The sequence below is a fragment of the Oncorhynchus keta genome, chromosome 9 (genome assembly GCF_023373465.1).
Source record: "Oncorhynchus keta strain PuntledgeMale-10-30-2019 chromosome 9, Oket_V2, whole genome shotgun sequence".
Classification (NCBI taxonomy): Eukaryota; Metazoa; Chordata; class Actinopteri; order Salmoniformes; family Salmonidae; genus Oncorhynchus; species Oncorhynchus keta.
Genome location: NC_068429.1, coordinates 33,220,614 through 33,240,639, shown reverse-complemented (window position 1 = coordinate 33,240,639; position 20,026 = coordinate 33,220,614). Strand labels below are relative to the sequence as shown.

General features: G+C 43.0%; 2 protein-coding genes across 4 annotated transcripts in view; one reads left to right on the top strand and one right to left on the bottom strand.

Annotated features, from left to right (window-relative positions):
* The window catches only part of LOC118387586 (WD repeat-containing protein 5), a 31,228-nt gene extending 25,793 nt beyond the window's left edge, over positions 1-5,435 (top strand). Inside the window, exons 8-14 of the mRNA XM_035776100.2 lie at positions 746-801; positions 968-1,014; positions 1,886-1,961; positions 3,159-3,192; positions 3,289-3,363; positions 3,501-3,588; positions 3,701-5,435. Of these exons, the coding sequence (XP_035631993.1) occupies positions 746-801; positions 968-1,014; positions 1,886-1,961; positions 3,159-3,192; positions 3,289-3,363; positions 3,501-3,588; positions 3,701-3,801 (477 nt within the window). The 3' untranslated portion in view covers positions 3,802-5,435. The remainder of the gene's footprint in view (positions 1-745; positions 802-967; positions 1,015-1,885; positions 1,962-3,158; positions 3,193-3,288; positions 3,364-3,500; positions 3,589-3,700) is intronic.
* Positions 5,436-6,000: 565 nt separating this feature from the next.
* Positions 6,001-20,026, bottom strand: part of rxraa (retinoid X receptor, alpha a) — a 244,739-nt gene continuing 230,713 nt past the window's right edge. For all 3 annotated transcript variants that reach the window (XM_052525712.1, XM_052525711.1, XM_052525713.1), the window contains 4 exons: positions 18,224-18,356; positions 15,892-15,983; positions 9,848-9,953; positions 6,001-9,604 (listed from right to left, as the gene is read on the bottom strand). In XM_052525712.1, coding sequence (XP_052381672.1) covers positions 9,457-9,604; positions 9,848-9,953; positions 15,892-15,983; positions 18,224-18,356 — 479 coding nt within the window. In that variant the 3' untranslated portion in view covers positions 6,001-9,456. The remainder of the gene's footprint in view (positions 9,605-9,847; positions 9,954-15,891; positions 15,984-18,223; positions 18,357-20,026) is intronic.

The following is a 20,026-nucleotide window of genomic DNA, read 5'->3' as shown; positions in this document are numbered from 1 at the left end:
TGTCTGGCCACTCTTCCATAGGGGCCTGATTGGTGGAATGCTGCAGAGATGGTTGTCCTTCTGGCACTGTACATCTCCCATCTCCACAGAGGAACTCTAGAGCTTTTTGAGTGACCATCGGGTGCTTGGTCACCTCCCTGACCAAGGCCCTTGTCACCCAATTGCTTAGTTTGGCCAGGCGTCCAGCCCTAGGAAGAGTCTTGGTGGTTCAAAACTTCTTCTATTTAAGAATGATGGAGGCCACTGTGTTCTTGGGGACCTTCAATGCTGCAAAAATGTTTTTGTACCCTTCCCCAGATCTGTGCCTCGACACAATCCTGTCTCGGAGCACTACGGACAATTCCTTCGACCTCATCGCTTGGTTTTTGCTCTGACATGAACAGTCAACTATTGGACCTTATAGAGACAGGTGTTTGCCTTTTCAAAATCATGTCCAATCAATTGAATTTAACACAGGTGGACTCCAGTAAAGTTGTGGAAACAGCTCAAGGATGATCAATGGAAACAGGGTGCACCTGAGCACAATTTCGAGTCTCATAGCAAAGGGTCTGAATACTTATGTAAATAAGGTTTTTCTGTGTGGGTTCACTTCACTTTGTCATTATGGGGTATTGTGTGTAGATTGCTGAGGAAATGTGTTTATTTAATCAATTTTAGAAGGCTGTAACAACAAAGTGGAAAAAGGGGTCTGAATACTTTCCCGAAGGCACTGTACATCTCTAATCTGCTCTATGTTGCTGTGTAGGTCCATTTCAACAGAGATGGCTCATTGATTGTGTCGAGCAGCTACGATGGCCTCTGGTGAGGGATTTAAAAAAAGAAATGTATACAATTTGTTGAATGTACTTTGCCTGTAAGTGTAACTTAAAAAGGCGTTTTAATGATGGACAATTTAACATAAATATTGGGAGTGTTTGGATATCATTTGAGAAATGTATTGACGTTAATATCTTCTGTCTGTCCATAGCCGAATCTGGGACACAGCATCGGGACAATGTCTGAAAACACTAATTGGTAAGCTTCACCAGCCAGAATGGTAGCATCTGTAACCAGGTTTCAATCCAACCATTTTTATTTGTTTGCATATCGGATAGAAATGTCTCAACAGGCCTGATGGAAACTATCAAATTGTTGGTACATTTCTTAAATATTGACTAAATCAAATACGCTAGACGGGTGAATCATTTTCTTGTCTGTTATTAGATCATGTGACAAATTGCAGTGGAAACTATTTATTGTGGAATAACCATCATATCGATGTAAATTTGCAGTCATGCGATCGTATGTTGTGTCGTCCCACTACCTGGACTTTAAAAAAGCATGCACAGTCTATTAGGCTACAGATCAAACAAGTTCTGATGAACTTCACAGGGTGGTGAAAGTGCAAGGTGATGAGTTAGATGCTGTTTTCCTCAACAGATATATATCCAGGGTGTTCATTTTTATGCTGGTGACATGATGATTGATTATTGGCTGTCAATTGACAAATAAAAATGATCCTGCTCTTATTTATAATCTCATGTATCCACTGCACTAGAGTGCACATGCTAAGACCATAGTTTGGCACTTTTGCTGTTCATCACAGAATTCTTTGTTGTGCCAAAACCATCATCATCATATAAATTGGATGGAAACTCATAGAATGTCTGTTTTTTAAATTCTGTTAATGAAAAGTTATATGACAACATGCTTTTTGTGTGGCCTACGTCATTACGCACAGCCTTTTATTCACAAGATGCCGTTGCTGGTAAAATGTGCGTATTTTGTGGGAATATTCTAATATTTGCTTATGTTTTCATACATTTCATTTTTTTTTCTATACATTTCTGGGAAATATAAAATTGTATAGTATTTTTCTGTGAGTTTATTCTTCGGTCTTTTGCAGATGATGACAACCCCCCGGTGTCATTTGTGAAGTTCTCACCAAACGGCAAATACATCCTGGCTGCCACATTGGACAAGTGAGTGTTAGATTATCAGTAGAGAACTGCATCTTTGTCATGCGCTACTGCACCAGTAGTGGGCCCTATTGGACTGTCCAGTACCACGGCATCTTTGTCATGCACTACTGCACCAGTAGTGGGCCCTATTGGACTGTCCAGTACCCCGGCATCTTTGTCATGCGCTACTGCACCAGTAGTGGGCCCTATTGGACTGTCCAGTACCACGGCATCTTTGTCATGCGCTACTGCACCAGTAGTGGGCCCTATTGGACTGTCCAGTACCCCGGCATCTTTGTCATGCGCTACTGCACCAGTAGTGGGCCCTATTGGACTGTCCAGTACCACGGCATCTTTGTCATGCGCTACTGCACCAGTAGTGGGCCCTATTGGACTGTCCAGTACCCCGGCATCTTTGTCATGCGCTACTGCACCAGTAGTGGGCCCTATTGGACTGTCCAGTACCACGGCATCTTTGTCATGCGCTACTGCACCAGTAGTGGGCCCTATTGGACTGTCCAGTACCACGGCATCTTCGTCATGCGCTACTGCACCAGTAGTGGGCCCTATTGGACTGTCCAGTACCCCGGCATCTTTGTCATGCGCTACTGCACCAGTAGTGGGCCCTATTGGACTGTCCAGTACCACGGCATCTTTGTCATGCGCTACTGCACCAGTAGTGGGCCCTATTGGACTGTCCAGTACCACGGCATCTTTGTCATGCGCTACTGCACCAGTAGTGGGCCCTATTGGACTGTCCAGTACCACGGCATCTTTGTCATGCGCTACTGCACCAGTAGTGGGCCCTATTGGACTGTCCAGTACCACGGCATCTTTGTCATGCGCTACTGCACCAGTAGTGGGCCCTATTGGACTGTCCAGTACCCCGGCATCTTTGTCATGCGCTACTGCACCAGTAGTGGGCCCTATTGGACTGTCCAGTACCACGGCATCTTTGTCATGCGCTACTGCACCAGTAGTGGGCACTATTGGACTGTCCAGTACCACGGCATCTTTGTCATGCGCTACTGCACCAGTAGTGGGCCCTATTGGACTGTCCAGTACCACTAGACCAAAGCGTTTCATTTGGGAAGGAACGCTCAAGCAAATCTACAAAAAAAAAAAAGACTTCTTCATCACTCATAAATGCTAATTAATTATTCACCATCGTTTCTGTTGGGATGCTGTCTTCTAATGGATTATTATGATTTATTTTAGCACCCTGAAGCTTTGGGACTACAGCAAAGGAAAGGTAAGATATGTCTTCATGTTCCAACCATGGTGTTGTGGAATGCTCTTGATTCAGATGTTTCAGTTCTCTTCAGTAAGTGTTCTCCTCTCATTCCAGTGCTTGAAAACATACACCGGCCACAAAAATGAAAAGTACTGCATATTTGCAAATTTCTCTGTCACCGGTGGAAAGGTATTTTTTTAAAATAAAATATAATTTCAAAAATAATAAGACAACAAAAAAAAAGAAGATTTATGGGATGATGACTTGTATGCTTTTCCCAATAGCTTCTTATGAAGTATCATTCTCTTATGCTCTGCATCTCTCAGTGGATTGTCTCTGGCTCGGAGGACAACATGGTGTACATCTGGAACCTGCAGACCAAGGAGATCGTACAGAAACTACAGGGTCATACAGGTAGAGTAGTCAGAGCTTGATGAAACTGATTACTACTTTGAGGTGAAAAATGCTCACAAAATGTCTTTCATTCTCTGCTTTTCTCTTCTCCCTCCCGCCATCTCTGTCCTAGATGTGGTGATTTCTACTGCCTGCCACCCCACAGAGAACATCATTGCGTCTGCGGCGCTAGAAAACGACAAAACCATCAAACTGTGGAGGAGCGACTGCTAAGCCCCCGTGCGTGCTTATTGTATTTTCATTTTATTGTATTTTTCATTTGACTGTTTTTAGCTGGACCCGAATGCCTTGAGGACTGAGCCTCAACTCGAAGAAGAAAAGGAACGCAAGTCCAGAACATCACCACAACCACACACCTACCCTTCACCCAGAACCAGAGCAAACCCCAACTCAACCACCACAACCCTCTGCTTGGTCTTGCTTGTGCCCTTACATGCTCTACTATCTCTGCCTTACTCTTACTGTGAGCTGGAGGTTTGTGTTTCATCAATTGGAATATGAGAATCACCCTTTGTCATTCATGAGGAAAATGCTCACATTGTATCTTATGCTTTTACTCTCTATGTGTAGGTGTCTTAGTATTGATACACACTTTGTTTTTGCCAGATTGGATTGGCCTCAAGTAAGTTCTCCTATTCACCATGTAAGGTGTTTTTTCTTCAGACTAACAGGCTGCTTCACTGTTTTGGTGTCTGACATTTCACTTTTAACCACTAAGTCTCATTGAAATGCAGTAGATCAGTAGCCTGGTCACAGATCTGTTTGTGTCATGCCAAACATGTTGGTGACATGATAGCACAAACAGATCTGTGACCAGGCTGGTAACTGTCATATTTCTAATACTTGTAATTAAACAGTCTATGAAGAGGAGTTTAAACAAAGCTTCATACAGGGGAGAGCTTGAGGTGAATTCTTTTTGTTTTGTATTTATCATAAAACAATATTCAAAGCTCACAATGCATTGAAGGGGTTAAATACATTTTTTGACAAATGGACGAGTTTTACTGGCCCTCGCAGGGGAATTTCCATAGTGTGTCGAGTTTAATAAGACATACAATCTATTTCAACTAGGAGTTTAGTTTTGCCAGCAGTTTCTCAACCACTTCTCTACAAGACACTCAACTAACAGTTTCTCAAGTTTGGTATCGACACTATGCTCGGACACAGCGAGTGCTGCCTTGTTCTGAACTCCTACATTTTACTAGGTGTGTTCTGATTCTGTATAATACATTGTTGGTGCTCAACTGATCCCTCTAGAATTCACAGGTGTAAACGGTGGGTTGAGAAGTATATCGACAAGAGCCTACATTGAAGGGGCTCTTGCCTGTACTGTCAGTGCATTTTACTGGTCTCCCCTCAATCCTTATATTCAAAGTAATGTCAATTGTGAGGAAAGAAATGAACTCAGGCTGTTTTTCATTTGATTATTTTCGAGATGCATCCAGTCCATTGCCTTGCACTGTTCTTATGTTGGCCCTGACTCTGTGTCTGGCTGTCATTACGTTAACACAGCCTGGTTTAGATTTCAAAGCACAGTGACCAAATGCAAGTATTTTTGTGCTCCACATTCTGTACATATTGCTACATCAACATATGTGTTGTTAAGACGAGCAATATTTTTGGCTGTCTTTCTGTATCGTTCTTGTTTAACTGTCTTGATAGCTAGTAGTTCAATACACAACATGGACTTGTTTTCCTGCTCTCCTTTCTGGCTGTTCATTTCACTGCAGTGGTATCAAGGACTGCATGAAATTCTGTGTCTGCATTTAGTCAATCTGGATTTTGTGAATTTGCATTTGACAGCTATACCTTGTGAATTAATAAAGAGCATTTTTTAAGATGTTAAATGTGGTGATCAGTGGCACTTTCTAAACAAATTCGTTATATCTGCGTGACGACGTTAGAGCCACTGAACATGCCAATTGGCATGTGTTCTCTTGATCATTTGAAAACGAGATTTCATTCTTAGAGGTGTTTCCTAGCCGATACCGCGTTTGATTAATGATGTTTTACCCCCTTGAGACAGACGTGGAATGTTGACTATTTTGCGAAGGATGTTTTAAGTTGAGCAGTTTTACATCGTAACGTAAAAAATGCGCAACGTGTTGCCTTATGTGAACAAAGTCGGAGCTGCTAGGCAGGTCTGTCTCAATTTAAGCTATTAGATATAGCAATCTCCGCAGCTGTTCAACCCATGTTAGTAGGAAAATGGACATAATCAAATCAAAACCCAACCTTCATGGATGTTCTAAACTTCCATGAGACTCACTTTATGACCAATTATCCTATTTAAACAACTGTTTCTGACTCGAATCGATGTCTCACAGGCTGTTTTCAGGCAGTCCTCTTTAAATGTAATTTTATTAGGGGACAACACATAACAGCACAAAGATAAAAGGAGCATCAACAACATTTACTTTGAGATTTTTTTAATAATCTTTTTGTCTTTCCATGAAAGATAGAATATCGGAGAACAACCCACAAAGAACAGATGACGTTTTCCAACTCGGTAAAAATAAACAAAAATGTAATGAGGACAATCGTATCGATAGGCCCGAAAAGGCAAAGTATAGGCGACAGTTACCAGTGTGTCACTGCAACCTCTTCTCACTTTTTCCTTCCCCATTTTAAATCAACATTTACACAAACAATGTATACAACAGCCCACAGGAGGAAAATGGCAGGTACAGAGTACATAAGCAAGGGATAAAATTACCTTTGTACAAAAATACATGTCAAGAAGGTTTTTTTCTTTCTTGACATTTTGCTGAATTCGACAAAGAAATCTGTGATTGTGTCATGAGTTCAGCATTTCCTGATAACGCTGAACATACAAGTTGCTAAGCAATAAATAGATTTGGGAGGGCTTCATGTCTTTTGTGTGTAATAACCCATTTTTGTTTAGCTGTTTTCAGGTCCCATATAGAACAGCTGTTAGCTGGTGAGGGTTGGGGCTTTGCGGTCCTTGTATTATGCTGGTTGATTGAAGACTTTTGCTTTTAGAGAATCGAAGTCAATGTAAAAAAAAGTACATGACATTTTTTGACAAACACCAAGAAACTATTGAGTATAACACTGGAATCAGGCCTGGCTCAGATAGTTTTAACTGAACTACTTGTCTCCCTGTTGCTCTAAATGAACTGGAAACACAGAACGGAATTAGAGATATTTATAAATATGTACACATCTAGACAAAATATAGCTTTATGGTATATAAAGCATTTTCCGTAGCTATTCATTCTATCTAATAATTTCTGTATCCGTCCAGAGGACCCTTCTCTGTCCAATCCCTGCAGGAGTGAGCGAGCTTGCACATCTGCATATGGCTTTAACGTACAGTATACACCTGGGGTCTTGAATCACATTAACCTGATCAAGCAGAGAATAGGAGACATCAGACACAAGTGAGCAGGTTTACATCTAAAAAGCATGTGGTTATTTTTCTGAAATGTTTGATTTGACCTACTCATGTTCCAGATAATTACTTTTACTAGTGCTTAAATTGGTATCATTTGATCAATGAGCCAATTCATTTGTTTTTTTTGACAATTACAATTAGCCTCGATTAAAAATATTGTTTAGACAGAATTGGCCTAAACACAAATCTTCTCCTAAATAGTTTAAAATATGACCTAATGAAAATGCAATCACTGCACTAAAATACACAAGCTAGATTTGAAGGACGTGTCAATCAATCCTGCTGAGGTTATTGTTATTCATTCAATCTTTCTGCGAGCAAACACGTTGAGGTTTTGACTGACCAAAGACAAAAATGAACATTGATAATGTCATGAAAAAGTGCCATTTCTGGTTAAATACTTGTACAAAATTCAAGTAATGTTGCAGTGCTGCATCTCTTCCACTAGGGGGAAGTCACAGCTCTCCCATAGTCACCAAATTCTCTATTCTCGCTGGTCAAACTCTCTATCGCAAAGCAAATGTTCTATTCTATTTCTCTGTGGCTCTCCCTAGTCTGCTATCATAATGTGGACTGCCAAACTCGCTCCTGGATCTCTGATAAAGTTGATTGAAATCCAAAGCAATCTGCTGTCCTCCAGGACAGGGTTTAACCACCCCTTTTAGAATAACAACGAAACCACTCCATGGACAATCTTTGGAGAAAAGAAACACTAGATGCATAGTTATGCAGCAGCTGTAGCATAGAAAGAAAAAAAGCACAATATGGGCATATAGCAGATTTATACATAACGTTACATATTTAACATTTTCATTTGACTTAAATGAAACTGTGTTGTCCACAGAAGTGCAGGCTATGGATCCCGGTGAGGGGAGGCTGGGCAGCAGAGCAGTCAACTGTCTCTGTCTCTTCACCAGGCCCACATCCTCCAGTCAGAGTGGATGGATGGCCTGGGCCTCAGCCTGATCTGGCTGCCCCAGAGTTGAGCTTGCAATGGAGCAGCATGAGCTCCACAATACTGAGGTTAAGTGCCAAGCAATAAGAGTACATCTAGCCATAAACATGACTGCATTGAAGCAGAGCAGGGGGGGGCAGGGTGAAAACAGAGGTAATTTCAAATTGTTTTGCAAATGAATAATGAAACATATACCATCAACACTGTGTGTGTGGTTGTAATGTCCAGTACAGGTCAAAGACCTTCTAAAGCCAGGTTACACTGTGAGGAACAGCAGGCTTGGTTGCTGTGTGAAGGTCAATCATGGTGTGTTGAAATTCACAGAAGAGTGGAACAAAAGGTCTCAGAGGTGGAGGGAGACATGACAAAGACATGGCATCACTTTAAAAAGCACTTAGTTCAGATCAGCGGACACTATTTCCTTACAGTACAGTTCAGTCAAATCATCTGTCTATTTCTTCTTCATTTTGTGGTCACCTTAACTCAGACAGGAAACAGGACAAATAACTGTAGTACGAGAACATATATCTGTTTGCTTTCCTTCCGGTGGCAACCTTCCAGATCACACAGTAATGACATGTAGTATAGGGCCTATGTCAGGGAGATTCCAGATACACACTGTGCCTAACGTCAGTCCAGTACACCAGAATGAGTAGTTCCAGAGAGAAGCTTCTCTGTGCAGACGGTCACGCCACATGGAGGTCATCAGCTCTGGTCCTAAGAGGCCACACTGCAGGCTTTCACTCAAATCAGTCTCTGAAGCTATATGAGCCTCTGAACACTGGACCGATGTAGCGTCTCTCCTCTCATGTTCACACAGTGCTAATAGAATAAGGAGATGTGGAGAAACGGCTGAGTTTGGGTTCAGAGACCTGAGTGGAGCACCGTTCATCTACATGTTCTCACCTCTGAGTCCTTGTCTACAATACACCTCAAAACAGACCCAACCGGACCAGTCCGGACTGTATCGGACCAGACAAGACCGGGCCTGGCTCCTCCCCTCTGCACACAGAACATTAAGTTAGTTCTAAAAGTGAGACGGCTCCAATCAGAGCCAGGGACAGCCCATGCAGCCCCGCCTCTCTTCAACAAGTCCAAAACACGATTGTCCCAATTACTACGCTGCTGTGCATCCAATGATGGAACAGTTCAAGATACACCTGCAGACAGCTACATGTTACACCTGGTCTACTCTGCTGTTGTTTCACCTTACAAAACAATGGCTTCGAACACTTATTTTCTCCTCGGTCCGTTTCATCTCCAGTCCATCGTTGTCTCTCATGAGTTATATATATATATTTATATTTATATATTTGTACAATATATAAAACAGACCCATATACATTGAACTTGTTTTTTGAAACACATCAAAGAGGGTAGAAAGGGAGGAGACATCAGTCTCTCAAGGGGGAACGGTTTGCAGGACCACTCTCGCTGTCCAGCGGGTTAGGGGTGGAGGGGGTGGGGGGGAACACGGGTGACGCACCGCCTGCAGTTATGTCATTTGGTGGGGCGCCTCTAGCATCTCCATGAGGAACGTGTCGATGGGCGTGTCCCCGATGAGCTTGAAAAAGAACAGGTGCTCCAGACACTTCAGACCAATGGAGCGCAGGGCTGGTAACCGTAGCAACAGCTTGGCAAACCTAACCCAATCAAAGACACAAAGCAGTGATTAGCGTGACAGAAAATAAGACATGGATTTAGACAAGATGTTGTCTCAAATGTTGACGTACAGTAAGTCATGACAGGGTTGACCATGACATAATCGTTCGTACATGTACAATATAAACAGAAAGCAATTTCTGCCAAACACACTGACAGACGAGTGGAGGAAGAGCGAGAAAAGAGAGATATAAAGAAAGAGAGGGAGGTACGTGTATTCGTACCTGCCAGGCTGATCTGGGTATTTCTGTTTGCAGTAGGCCTCCAGAGAGGCGTAGACCTTCTCTCTCAAAGCCTCCACCTCACCTGGGTTAGACAGGCCTTTAGAGTCTGAGTAGAGACACACACAGACACGCACTGCATCAGACAACTAGGCACAACAGTCACAGGATACCAGGTACGAATGTATGTACAGCCTGGCTGCCCCTGAAGGCTAACACCTGCATGCTGTCATCAGAAGGCTTTTAGACAAATGACATGTGAGCTGCCCTACTGGTCTGGGTCTCCTATATGGTGCCTTCAGAAAGCATTCACACCCCTTAACTTTTCCCACATTATGTTGTGTTACAAAGTGGGATTAACATTGATTTAATTGTCATTTGTTGGTCAACGATCTACAAAAAATACTCTGTAATGTCAAATTCTAACATTTGATCAAATAAAGTATGAAAAATAAAACATATCTTGATTAGATAAGTATTCACACCCCTGTCAATATATGTTAGAATCCTCTTTGACAGACATTACAGCTGGGAGTATCTGAGAGTTTTGCACACCTTGATAGTACAATATGTTTTTTAAAATTCTTCAAGCTCTCTCAAGTTTTTTGCTGATCAATGCTCAACACACATTTTCAAGTATTGCCATAGATCTTTAAGCTGATTTAAAGATGCACTCTCAAACTTTTGGATAATTTTAGCCAGTAGTTTTGAAAGTGATGCTCATGAGCCAAAAGTGGTCCCCGTTTTGTTGTGTACTATGTCATTAAATTGTGTACTACGTCATTAAATTGTGTACTACGTCATTAAATTGTGTACTACGTCATCTTAAATATATATATATTTGTATGATATGTTGAAAATCCAATTCGTAATATATGTTACAACATTGTTGTGCTTAAGATCCTGGAGTGCATCTTCAAATCTCTTAAGGATCCGCCCCTTTTTTTTAAATGACATACCCAAATCTAACTGCCTGTAGCTCAGGACCTGAAGCAAGGATATTTTTATTTAATTTTTTTATTTCACCTTTATTTAACCAGGTAGGCAAGTTGAGAACAAGCTCTCATTTACAACTGCGACCTGGCCAAGATAAAGCAAAGCAGTTCGACAGATTCAACGACACAGAGTTACACATGGAGCAAAACAAACATACAGTCAATAATACAGTAGAAAAATAAGTCTACATACAATGTGAGCAAATGAGGTGAGATAAGGGAGGTAAAGGCAATAAATAGGCCATGGTGACAAAGTAAATACAATATAGCAATTAAAACACTGGAATGGTAGATTTGACTGTAGATGAGTGTACAAAGTAGAAATACTGGGGTGCAAAGGAGCAAAATAAATAAATACAGTAGGGGAAGAGGTAGTTGTTAGAGCTATTTATAGATGGCCTATGTACAGGTGCAGTGATCTGTGAGCTGCTCTGACAGCTGATGCTTAAAGCTAGTGAGGGAGATAAGTGTTTCCAGTTTCAGAGATTTTTGTATGTCGTTCCAGTCATTGGCAGCAGAGAACTGGAAGGAAAGGCGGCCAAAGGAGGAATTGGCTTTGGGGGTGACAAGTGAGATATACCTGCTGGAACGTGTGCTACAGGTGGGTGCAGCTATGGTGACCAGTGAGCTTAGATAAGGTGGGTCTTTACCTAGCAGAGACTTGTAGATGACCTGGAGCCAGTGGGTTTCGCGACGAGTATGAAGCGAGGGCCAGCCAACGAGAGCGTACAGGTCGCAGTGGTGGGTAGTATATGGGGCTATGGTGACAAAACGGATGGCACTGTGATAGACTGCATCCAATTTGTTGAGTAGGGTTTTGGAGGCTATTTTGTAAATGACATCGCCAATGTCGAGGATCGGTAAGATGGTCAGTTTTACGAGGGTATGTTTGGCAGCATGAGTGAAGGATGCTTAGTTGTGAAATAGGAAGCCAATTCTAGATTTAACTTTGGATTGGAAATGTTTTATGTGAGTCTGGAAGGAGAGTTTACAGTCTACAGTAAAGGATATGCATATACTTGATACCATTTGAAAGGAAACACTGAAGTTTGTGGAAATGGGAACTGAATGTATAAGAATATAACACATTAGATCTGGTAAAAGATAATACAAAGAAAAAAAGTGTTTTTGTTGTTCTTGTACCATCATCTTTTAAATGCAAGAGAAAGGCCATAATGTATTATTGCAGCCCAGGCACAATCTAGATGTTGGCCACTAGATGGCAGCAGTGTATGTGCAAATTTTTAGACTGATCCAATGAACCATTGTATTTCTGTTCAAAATGTTGTATTAAGACTGCCCAATGTGCCTTATTGGTTTATTAATAACTTTTCAAGTTCATAACTGTGCACCCTCCTCAAACAATAACATGGTATTATTTCACTGTAATAGCTACTGTGAATTGGACAGCGCAGTTAGATTAACAAGAATTTAAGCTTTCTGCCAATATCAGATATGTCTATGTCCTAGGAAATGTTGTTGCTACTTACAACCTCATGCTAATCGCATTAGCCTACGTTAGCTCAACCGTCCCGTGGGGGACCCACCGATCCTGAGTCAAAACTGCAACTAGGCCACTCAGGAACATTCAATGTCATCTTGGTAAGCAACTCCAGTGTATATTTGGCCTGTATTTTAGGTTATTGTCCTGCTGAAAGGTGAATTTGTCACCCAGTGTCTGTTGGAAAGCAGACTGAACCAAGTTTTCGTCTAGGATTTTGCCTGTGCTTATCTCTATTCAGTTTCTTTTTATTAAAAAAACTCCCTCGTCCTTGGCAATGACAAGCATACCCATAACATGATGCAGCCACCACCATTCTTGAAAATATGAAGAGCGGTACTCAGTGACATGTTGTGTTGGATTTGCTTCAAACATAATGGTTTGTATTCAAGACAAAAAGTGAATGTCTATGGCACATTTATTGCAGTGCTTACTTTAGTGTTTTTTGCAAACAGGATGCATGTTTTGGAATATTTGTATTCTATACACGCTTCCTTCTTTTCACTCTGTCATTTATGTTAGTATTGTGGTGTAAATACAATTTTGTTGATCTAGCCTCAGTTTTCTGATATCACAGCCATTAAATTCTCTTTTGAAGTCACCTTGGCCTCATGGTGAAATCCCTGTGTGGTTTCCTTCCTCCCCTTCAAATGAGTTAGCATCTTTGTAGTGACTGGGTGTATTAATGCACCATCCAAAGTTTAAATAGTAAATTCACCATGCTTAAAGGGATATTCAGTGTCTGCTTTTTTTAAATACAAAATCTGTGAACTTCTTTGCAAACCATTGGAAAACCTCCCTGGTCTTTGTGGTTGAATCTGTGCTTAAAATTCACTACTTGACTGAGGGACCTTACAGATAATTGTATGTGTGGGGTACAGCGATGGGGTAATCATAAAAAAATAATGTGAACCACTATTACTGCACAGAGAATGAGTCCATGTGATTTGTTAAGCTCATTTGTACTCTTTAAATTATTTAGGCTTGCCGTAACAAAGGGGTTGAATACTTATCGACATTTCAGCTTTTCATATTTAATTAATTTGTAAAAGATTCTAAAAACAAAACACCACTTTGACATGATAGAGTATTGGGTGTAGATTAGTAACACAAGACTTCAATTTAATGCATTTTAAATTCAGACTGTAACACAAAAAATGTGTAAAAAGTCAAGGGGTGTGAATACTTTCTGAAGGCACTGTACATATGCATGGCAATTCTCCCCAAAACACAGGCTGGATGAGGCAACACATGAACAGTTGAAGTCGGAAGTTTACATACACCTTAGCCAAATACATTTAAACTCAGTTTTCCACAATCCCTGACATTTAATCCAAGTAAAAAGTCCCTGTTTTAGGTCAGTTAGGATCATCACTTTATTTTAAGAACGTGAAATTTCAGAATAATAGCAGAGAGAATGATTTCAGCTTTAATTTCTTTCATTACATTCTCAGTGGGTCAGAAGTTTACATACACTCAATTAGTATTTGGTAGCATTGCCTTTCAATTGTTTAACTTGGGTCAAACGTTTCGGGTAGTCTTCCACAAGCTTCCCACAATAAATTGGGTGAATTTTGGCCCATTCCTCCTGACAGAGCTGTTGTAACTGAGTCAGGTTTGTAGGCCTCCTTTCTCGCTCATGCTTTTTCAGTTCTGTCCACAAAACGTCTATAGGATTGAGGTCAGGGCTTTGTGATGGCCACTCCAATACCTTGACTTTGTTGTTCTTAAGTCATTTTGCAACAACTTTGGAAGTATACTTGGGGTCATTGTTTATTTGGAAGACCCATTTGCGACAAAGCTTTAATTAACTTCCTGATTGATGTCTTTAGATGTTGCTTCAATATATTCACATAATTTTCCTGCCTCAAAATGCCATCTATTTTGTGAAGTGCACCAGTCCCTCCTGCAGCAAAGCACCCCCACAACATGATGCTGCCACCCCCGTGCTTCACAGTTGGGATGGTGTTCTTCGGCTTGCAAGCCTCCCCCTTTTTCTTCCAAACACAACGATGGTCATTATGGCCAAACAGTTCTATTTTTGTTTCATCAGACTAGAGGACATTTCTCCAAAAAGTACAATCTTTTATGGCGGTTCTGGAGCAGTGGCTTCTTCCTTGCTGAGCGGCCTTTCGGGTTATGTCGATATAGGACTCGTTTTACTGCGGATATAGATACTTTTGTACCTGTTTCTTCCAGCATCTTCACAAGGTCCTTTGCTGTCTCCTTCCTGAGCGTTATAACGGCTGCGTGGTCCCATAGTGTTTATACTTGCGTACTATTGTTTGTACAGATGAATGTGGTACTTTCAGGCATTTGGAAATTGCTCCCAATGATGAACCAGACTTGTGGAAGTCTACAGTTGTTTTTCTGAGGTCTTGACTGATTTCTTTTGATTTTCCCATGATGTCAAGAAAAGAGGCACTTTGTAGGTAGACCTTGAAATACATCCACAGGTACACCCCCAATTGACTAGAATCATGTAAATTAGCCTATCAGAAGCTTCTAAAGTCATGACATAATTTTCTGGAATTTTCCAAGCTGTTTAAAGGCACAGTCAACTTAGTGTATGTAAACTTCTGACCCACTAGAATTGTGATACAGTGAATCATAAGTGAAATAATCTGTCTGTAAACAATTGTTGGAAAAATGACTTGTGTCATGCACAAAGTAGATGTCCTAACCGACTTGCCCAAACTATAGTTTGTTAACAAGAAATGTGTGGAGTGGTTGAAAAATGAGTTTTAATGTCTCCAACCTAAGTGTATGTAAACTTCAACCGTACGTTACACTTCTGATTCAACATTTATTGCCAGCAAGTGAAAAGGCCTAAATACAGCAATACTCTCATCTCAGTGTGGGAAAGGACTCAGCCTCTCTGAATCCCAGCATTCCCTCTGTTAGGCCATCTCCGTGAGCTGCTCCTAATTAGGGCAAAGTAGACTGTGATCTGTTCCAGAGCCAGGTCTGTAGCAGAGTGACTCTGGAGGACAGAGGAGCAGTCTGTCCTGGGAGAATGAGGCCCGCCGGAGCCCCTGTGGGCCAGTGGCACGCTCCCACACTGCTCTTTGTCTCCGGGGCCATGGCACAGACTCATTAAAGACAGGGAGCGCGTCTGGTGCCAGCGGGGCAGGGCTGGCACGGGCACTCAGCATGGTAATGAAGATAACCCTGGCCTGTACCATAGAGCAGAGGGCTAGCAGAGGGCTTTAGTGGAGGGCACTGTGGGCACTTTCGTAGTTGGGAAAAACCACGGCGGGAACAAGGGTCTGGTAGTGTGTGTGTGTGTATGTGTGTGTGTGTGTGTGTGTGTGTGTGTGTGTGTGTGTGTGTGTGTGTGTGTGTGTGTGTGTGTGTGTGTGTGTGTGTGTGTGTGTGTGTGTGTGTGTGTGTGTGTGTGTGTGTGAAGGCTTCACATGTATGCAAGTTCACCGGTATCACAGGCAGTCATTGTTTGTGAGATCAGAGTAGCAGGAACAGAGCCCTTTATTGTATTATTATAATCTAAATAGAAGGTTCTGGATTAAAGGGGTGTTAGGAGTGTGTGATACCTGGGTTGAAGAGGACGATAGCCCGAAGGCAACCCAGCTCTGTCTTGTCCATCTGCATGTCTCTCATCTTGGATACCAGTTCTGTGAGCACTCTGGATGGAGAGAGGGAGACACATAGACAGGCTCTTAGAGATCTGACCATCAGCCAGCAACACCTCCGTAGGTCATCCTTCATTACACCCTCTTTTATCTACAGGTGTAACTCAATGGAAACTCAGTACAAATCAATTCACAACACGACCCCACTGCCCTGACACACAGGGAATGTTCAACCAATGGAAAATCGCACAGCCCTGCCTACACCACGTAATTAAAGCTGCTTTAGAACATGGCTGAGAAAAGGACATCCATGAACAACTTAGCACAAACACAATCCCAGACTAACGTGTGACATCACAAGGGCGGGACGGCGTTTCGGGAGTGTGATGCTACCGCTCAAACTCCTCACCCCTCTATAATTCCGCCACGCCCGCTCTCTATCTCTCCACCTCCCTCTGTCTCTCTCTCGCTCTCCACCTCCCTCTGTCTCTCTCACTCTCCACCTCCCTCTGTCTCTCTCTCGCGCTCCACCTCCCTCCCTCTGTCTCTCTCCACCTCGCTCTGTCTCTTTCTCGCTCTCCACCTCCCTCTGTCTCTCTCTCGCTCTCCACCTCCCTCCCTCTGTCTCTCTCGCTCTCCACCTCCCTCTGTCTCTCTCTCGCTCTCCACCTCCCTCCCTCTGTCTCTCTCGCTCTCCACCTCCCTCTGTCTCTCTCTCGCTCTCCCTCTGTCTCTCTCGCTCTCCACCTCCCTCCCTCTGTCTCTGTCTCTCTCCACCTCCCTCTGTCTCTCTCTCGCTCTCCACCTCCCTCTGTCTCTCTCTCGCTCTCCACCTCCCTCTGTCTCTCTCGCTCTCCACCTCCCTCTGTCTCTCTCTCGCTCTCCACCTCCCTCCCTCTGTCTCTCTCCACCTCCCTCTGTCTCTCTCTCGCTCTCCACCTCCCTCTGTCTCTCTCGCTTTCCACCTCCCTCTGTCTGTCTCTCGCTCTCCACCTCCCTCTGTCTCTCTCGCTCTCCACCTCCCTCTGTCTCTCTCCACCTCCCTCTGTCTCTCTCCACCTCCTTCTGTCTCTCTCGCTCTCCACCTCCCCTCTGTCTCTCTCGCTCTCCACCTCCCTCTGTCTCTCTCCACCTCCCTCTGTCTCTCTCGCTCTCCCCCTCCCTCTGTCTCTCTCTCGCTCTCCACCTCCCTCCATGTCTCTCTCCACCTCCCTCTGTCTCTCTCTCGCTCTCCACCTCCCTCTGTTTCTCTCTCGCTCTCCACCTCCCTCCCTGTCTCTCTCCACCTCCCTCTGTCTCTCTCTCGCTCTCCACCTCCCTCTGTCTCTCTCTCCACCTCCCTCCCTCTGTCGCTCTCTCTCTCTCTGAGACGAAAGTCAATTTCAGCTCATCCTAATTTAATTTGCCTGTTGGAACAATGAGGGTAAAAAAAGAATGGAGTGCTTAAGTTAACCACCCTCTTCAGAGAGGAGGATATAGAGCTACATTATCAGTCATCTTAATGCAGAGATGTAATCCATCCTTTGGAAGTAGTGAACTATGCTAATCACTGAGCACAGACTCCCAGCTGGGGATAGAGGGAGAGAGAGATGAAGAAAGAGAGAGAGGGGGGAGAGAGAGAAGAGAGAGACGGAAAGAGAGAACGATGAGAGAAGGAGAGCGGAGGGAGAGATAAGTGGGAAAGAGAGAGAGAGAGAGAGAGAGAGAGAGAGAGAGAGAGAGAGAGAGAGAGAGAGAGAGAGAGAGAGAGAGAGAGAGAGAGAGAGAGAGAGAGAGAGAGAGCGGACAGGGAGAGAGTTGTTGCCCTCTAAAAAACACTTCAGTTAGCGACTCAGCACGCCAGGGGGCCACAGGGTTTAGAGTTTACAATACTGACTATCTGTTGGATTGATCTCACACTGGATGGCTTGATCAACGTCTGTGTACACTGAGAAGGAATACTTGATACTGTTCTTTTCTATTCATCTGTCAATAAAAATGTGACTGAAAAATGAACGATCACACAATAGGCATCAAATGTGATTAATGGAAAAGAAGGTAAATATCGGCCTTGGAATTGTCACAGTCTGCCGTGGGATTGCATGTCTAAAGAGTGTGATTTCATCAGGAACGCACATAAATTGATTTCTTCAGAAACTCTGACTGAGGTCTCTATCTCCGTTTTCACTGTTACAGGTCAGGGCCTACCCTAATCATGGAATCTTAGTAATAAAGAATAACACAGCAACCAACAGAAATGTATTTCACAAAGCTGATTGTATCAAGGCAGTGCCAACAGGGTGATGATGACTACCTGTCAAAGATGGCTCCCACTCCAGCACTGTGGGCGCTGTTACGATGGACGTGTAGCCCTGTTGCCAGGAGGATCCCATCTTTCACCGCTATCGAACGGTGCGAGAAGGATGCGATGAGGAGCTCGTTCCACCCTGAGGGAAGAGAGAGACGGGAGGGAAGAATAAGGAGAGATAAAGAGGGAAAACCTATTACAACGTTCACGTCATATTCAACATTCAAAGTTGACAATTGAGCTGACAACAAGGCAAGGGAATTCCAATGAATCAATCTAGGCTGAATAGTCAAACCAGAAAGCTCTTTCATGCATAGGCTCTGGGTTATTAGCAACCTATCTCAGATGTGCTTTCCAGAGAGATAAGTGTTTAACAGGGTGAACTGCGCCTGCCATCCCAATAAAAGGTGACACACTTGATATGCCAAGCGAGGGTAAGAAACAGAGAGCTCTGTGCCATTTGAGTGACAGGGCTCCTTTAACTGCTCTGTCTAGCAAAACTCCACACTTCTCCCCAGAGTTGAGTTGGGAATGCGAGGGGCTGTGATGCTTTCGTCTGAGAGACAGCAGAACTAAACTGGTTATTTATAGAAGACCTGAGCTGAGCACTGAGAAGAGGAGACAGGACCCTCTCAGCTAGCTTCAGAACAGCTTTTTCTGAGAAGGTCTCTCTCTCAAATCAAATGTTATTTGTCTCATGCTTCGTAAACAACAGGTGTAGACTAACAGTGACTTACTGGCCCATCTCAACAATGCAGAGAAAGAAAATAGAGAAATAATAGAAAAGTAAAGCATGTAATAATAAATACACAATGAGCAATGAGTAATGATAACTAGTGGTACCAGTACCAAGTCAATGTGCAGGGGTACGAGGTAATTGAGGTACAGTTGAAGTCAGAAGTTTACATACACGTAGGTTGGACTCATTAAAACTTGTTTTTCAACCACTCAGCCAAGACCGCAGAAAAATAATTGTAGTCCTCCACAAGTCTGGTTCATCATTGGGAGCAATTTCCAAACACCTGAAAGTACCACGTTCATCTGTACAAACAATAGTACGCAAGTATAAACACTATGGGACCATGCAGCCGTTATAACACTCAGGAAGAAGACGCGGTCTGTCTCCTAGAGCTGAATGCACTTTGGTGCGAAAAGTGCAAATCAATCCCAGAACAACAGCAAAGGACCTTGTGAAGATGCTGGAAGAAACAGGTACAAAAGTATCTATATCCACAGTAAAAACGAGTCCTATATCAACATAACCCGAAAAGCCGCTCAGCAAGGAAGAAGCCACTGCTCCAAAACCACCATAAAAAAGCCAGATTTCAGTTTGCAACTGCACATGGGGACAAAGATTGTACTGTTTGGAGAAATGTCCTCTGGTCTGATGAAACAAAAATAGAACTGTTTGGCCATAATGACCATCGTTATGTTTGGAGGAAAAATGGGGAGGCTTGCAAGCCAAAGAACACCATCCCAACCGTGAAGCACGGGGGTGGCAGCATCATGTTGTGGGGGTGCTTTGCTGCAGGAGGGACCGGTGCGCTTCACAAAATAGATGGCATCATGAGGCAGGAAAATTATGTGGATATATTGAAGCAACATCTCAAGACATCAGTCAGGAAGTTAAAGCTTTGTCGCAAATGGGTCTTCCAAATGGACAATGACCCCAAGCATACTTCCAATTTTGTGGCTAAATGGCTTCAGGACAACAAAGTCAAGGTATTGAAGTGGCCATCACAAAACCTTGACCTCAATCCCATAGAAAATATAGTTATGTACTGGGCCGTACGCACTACCCTCTGTAGC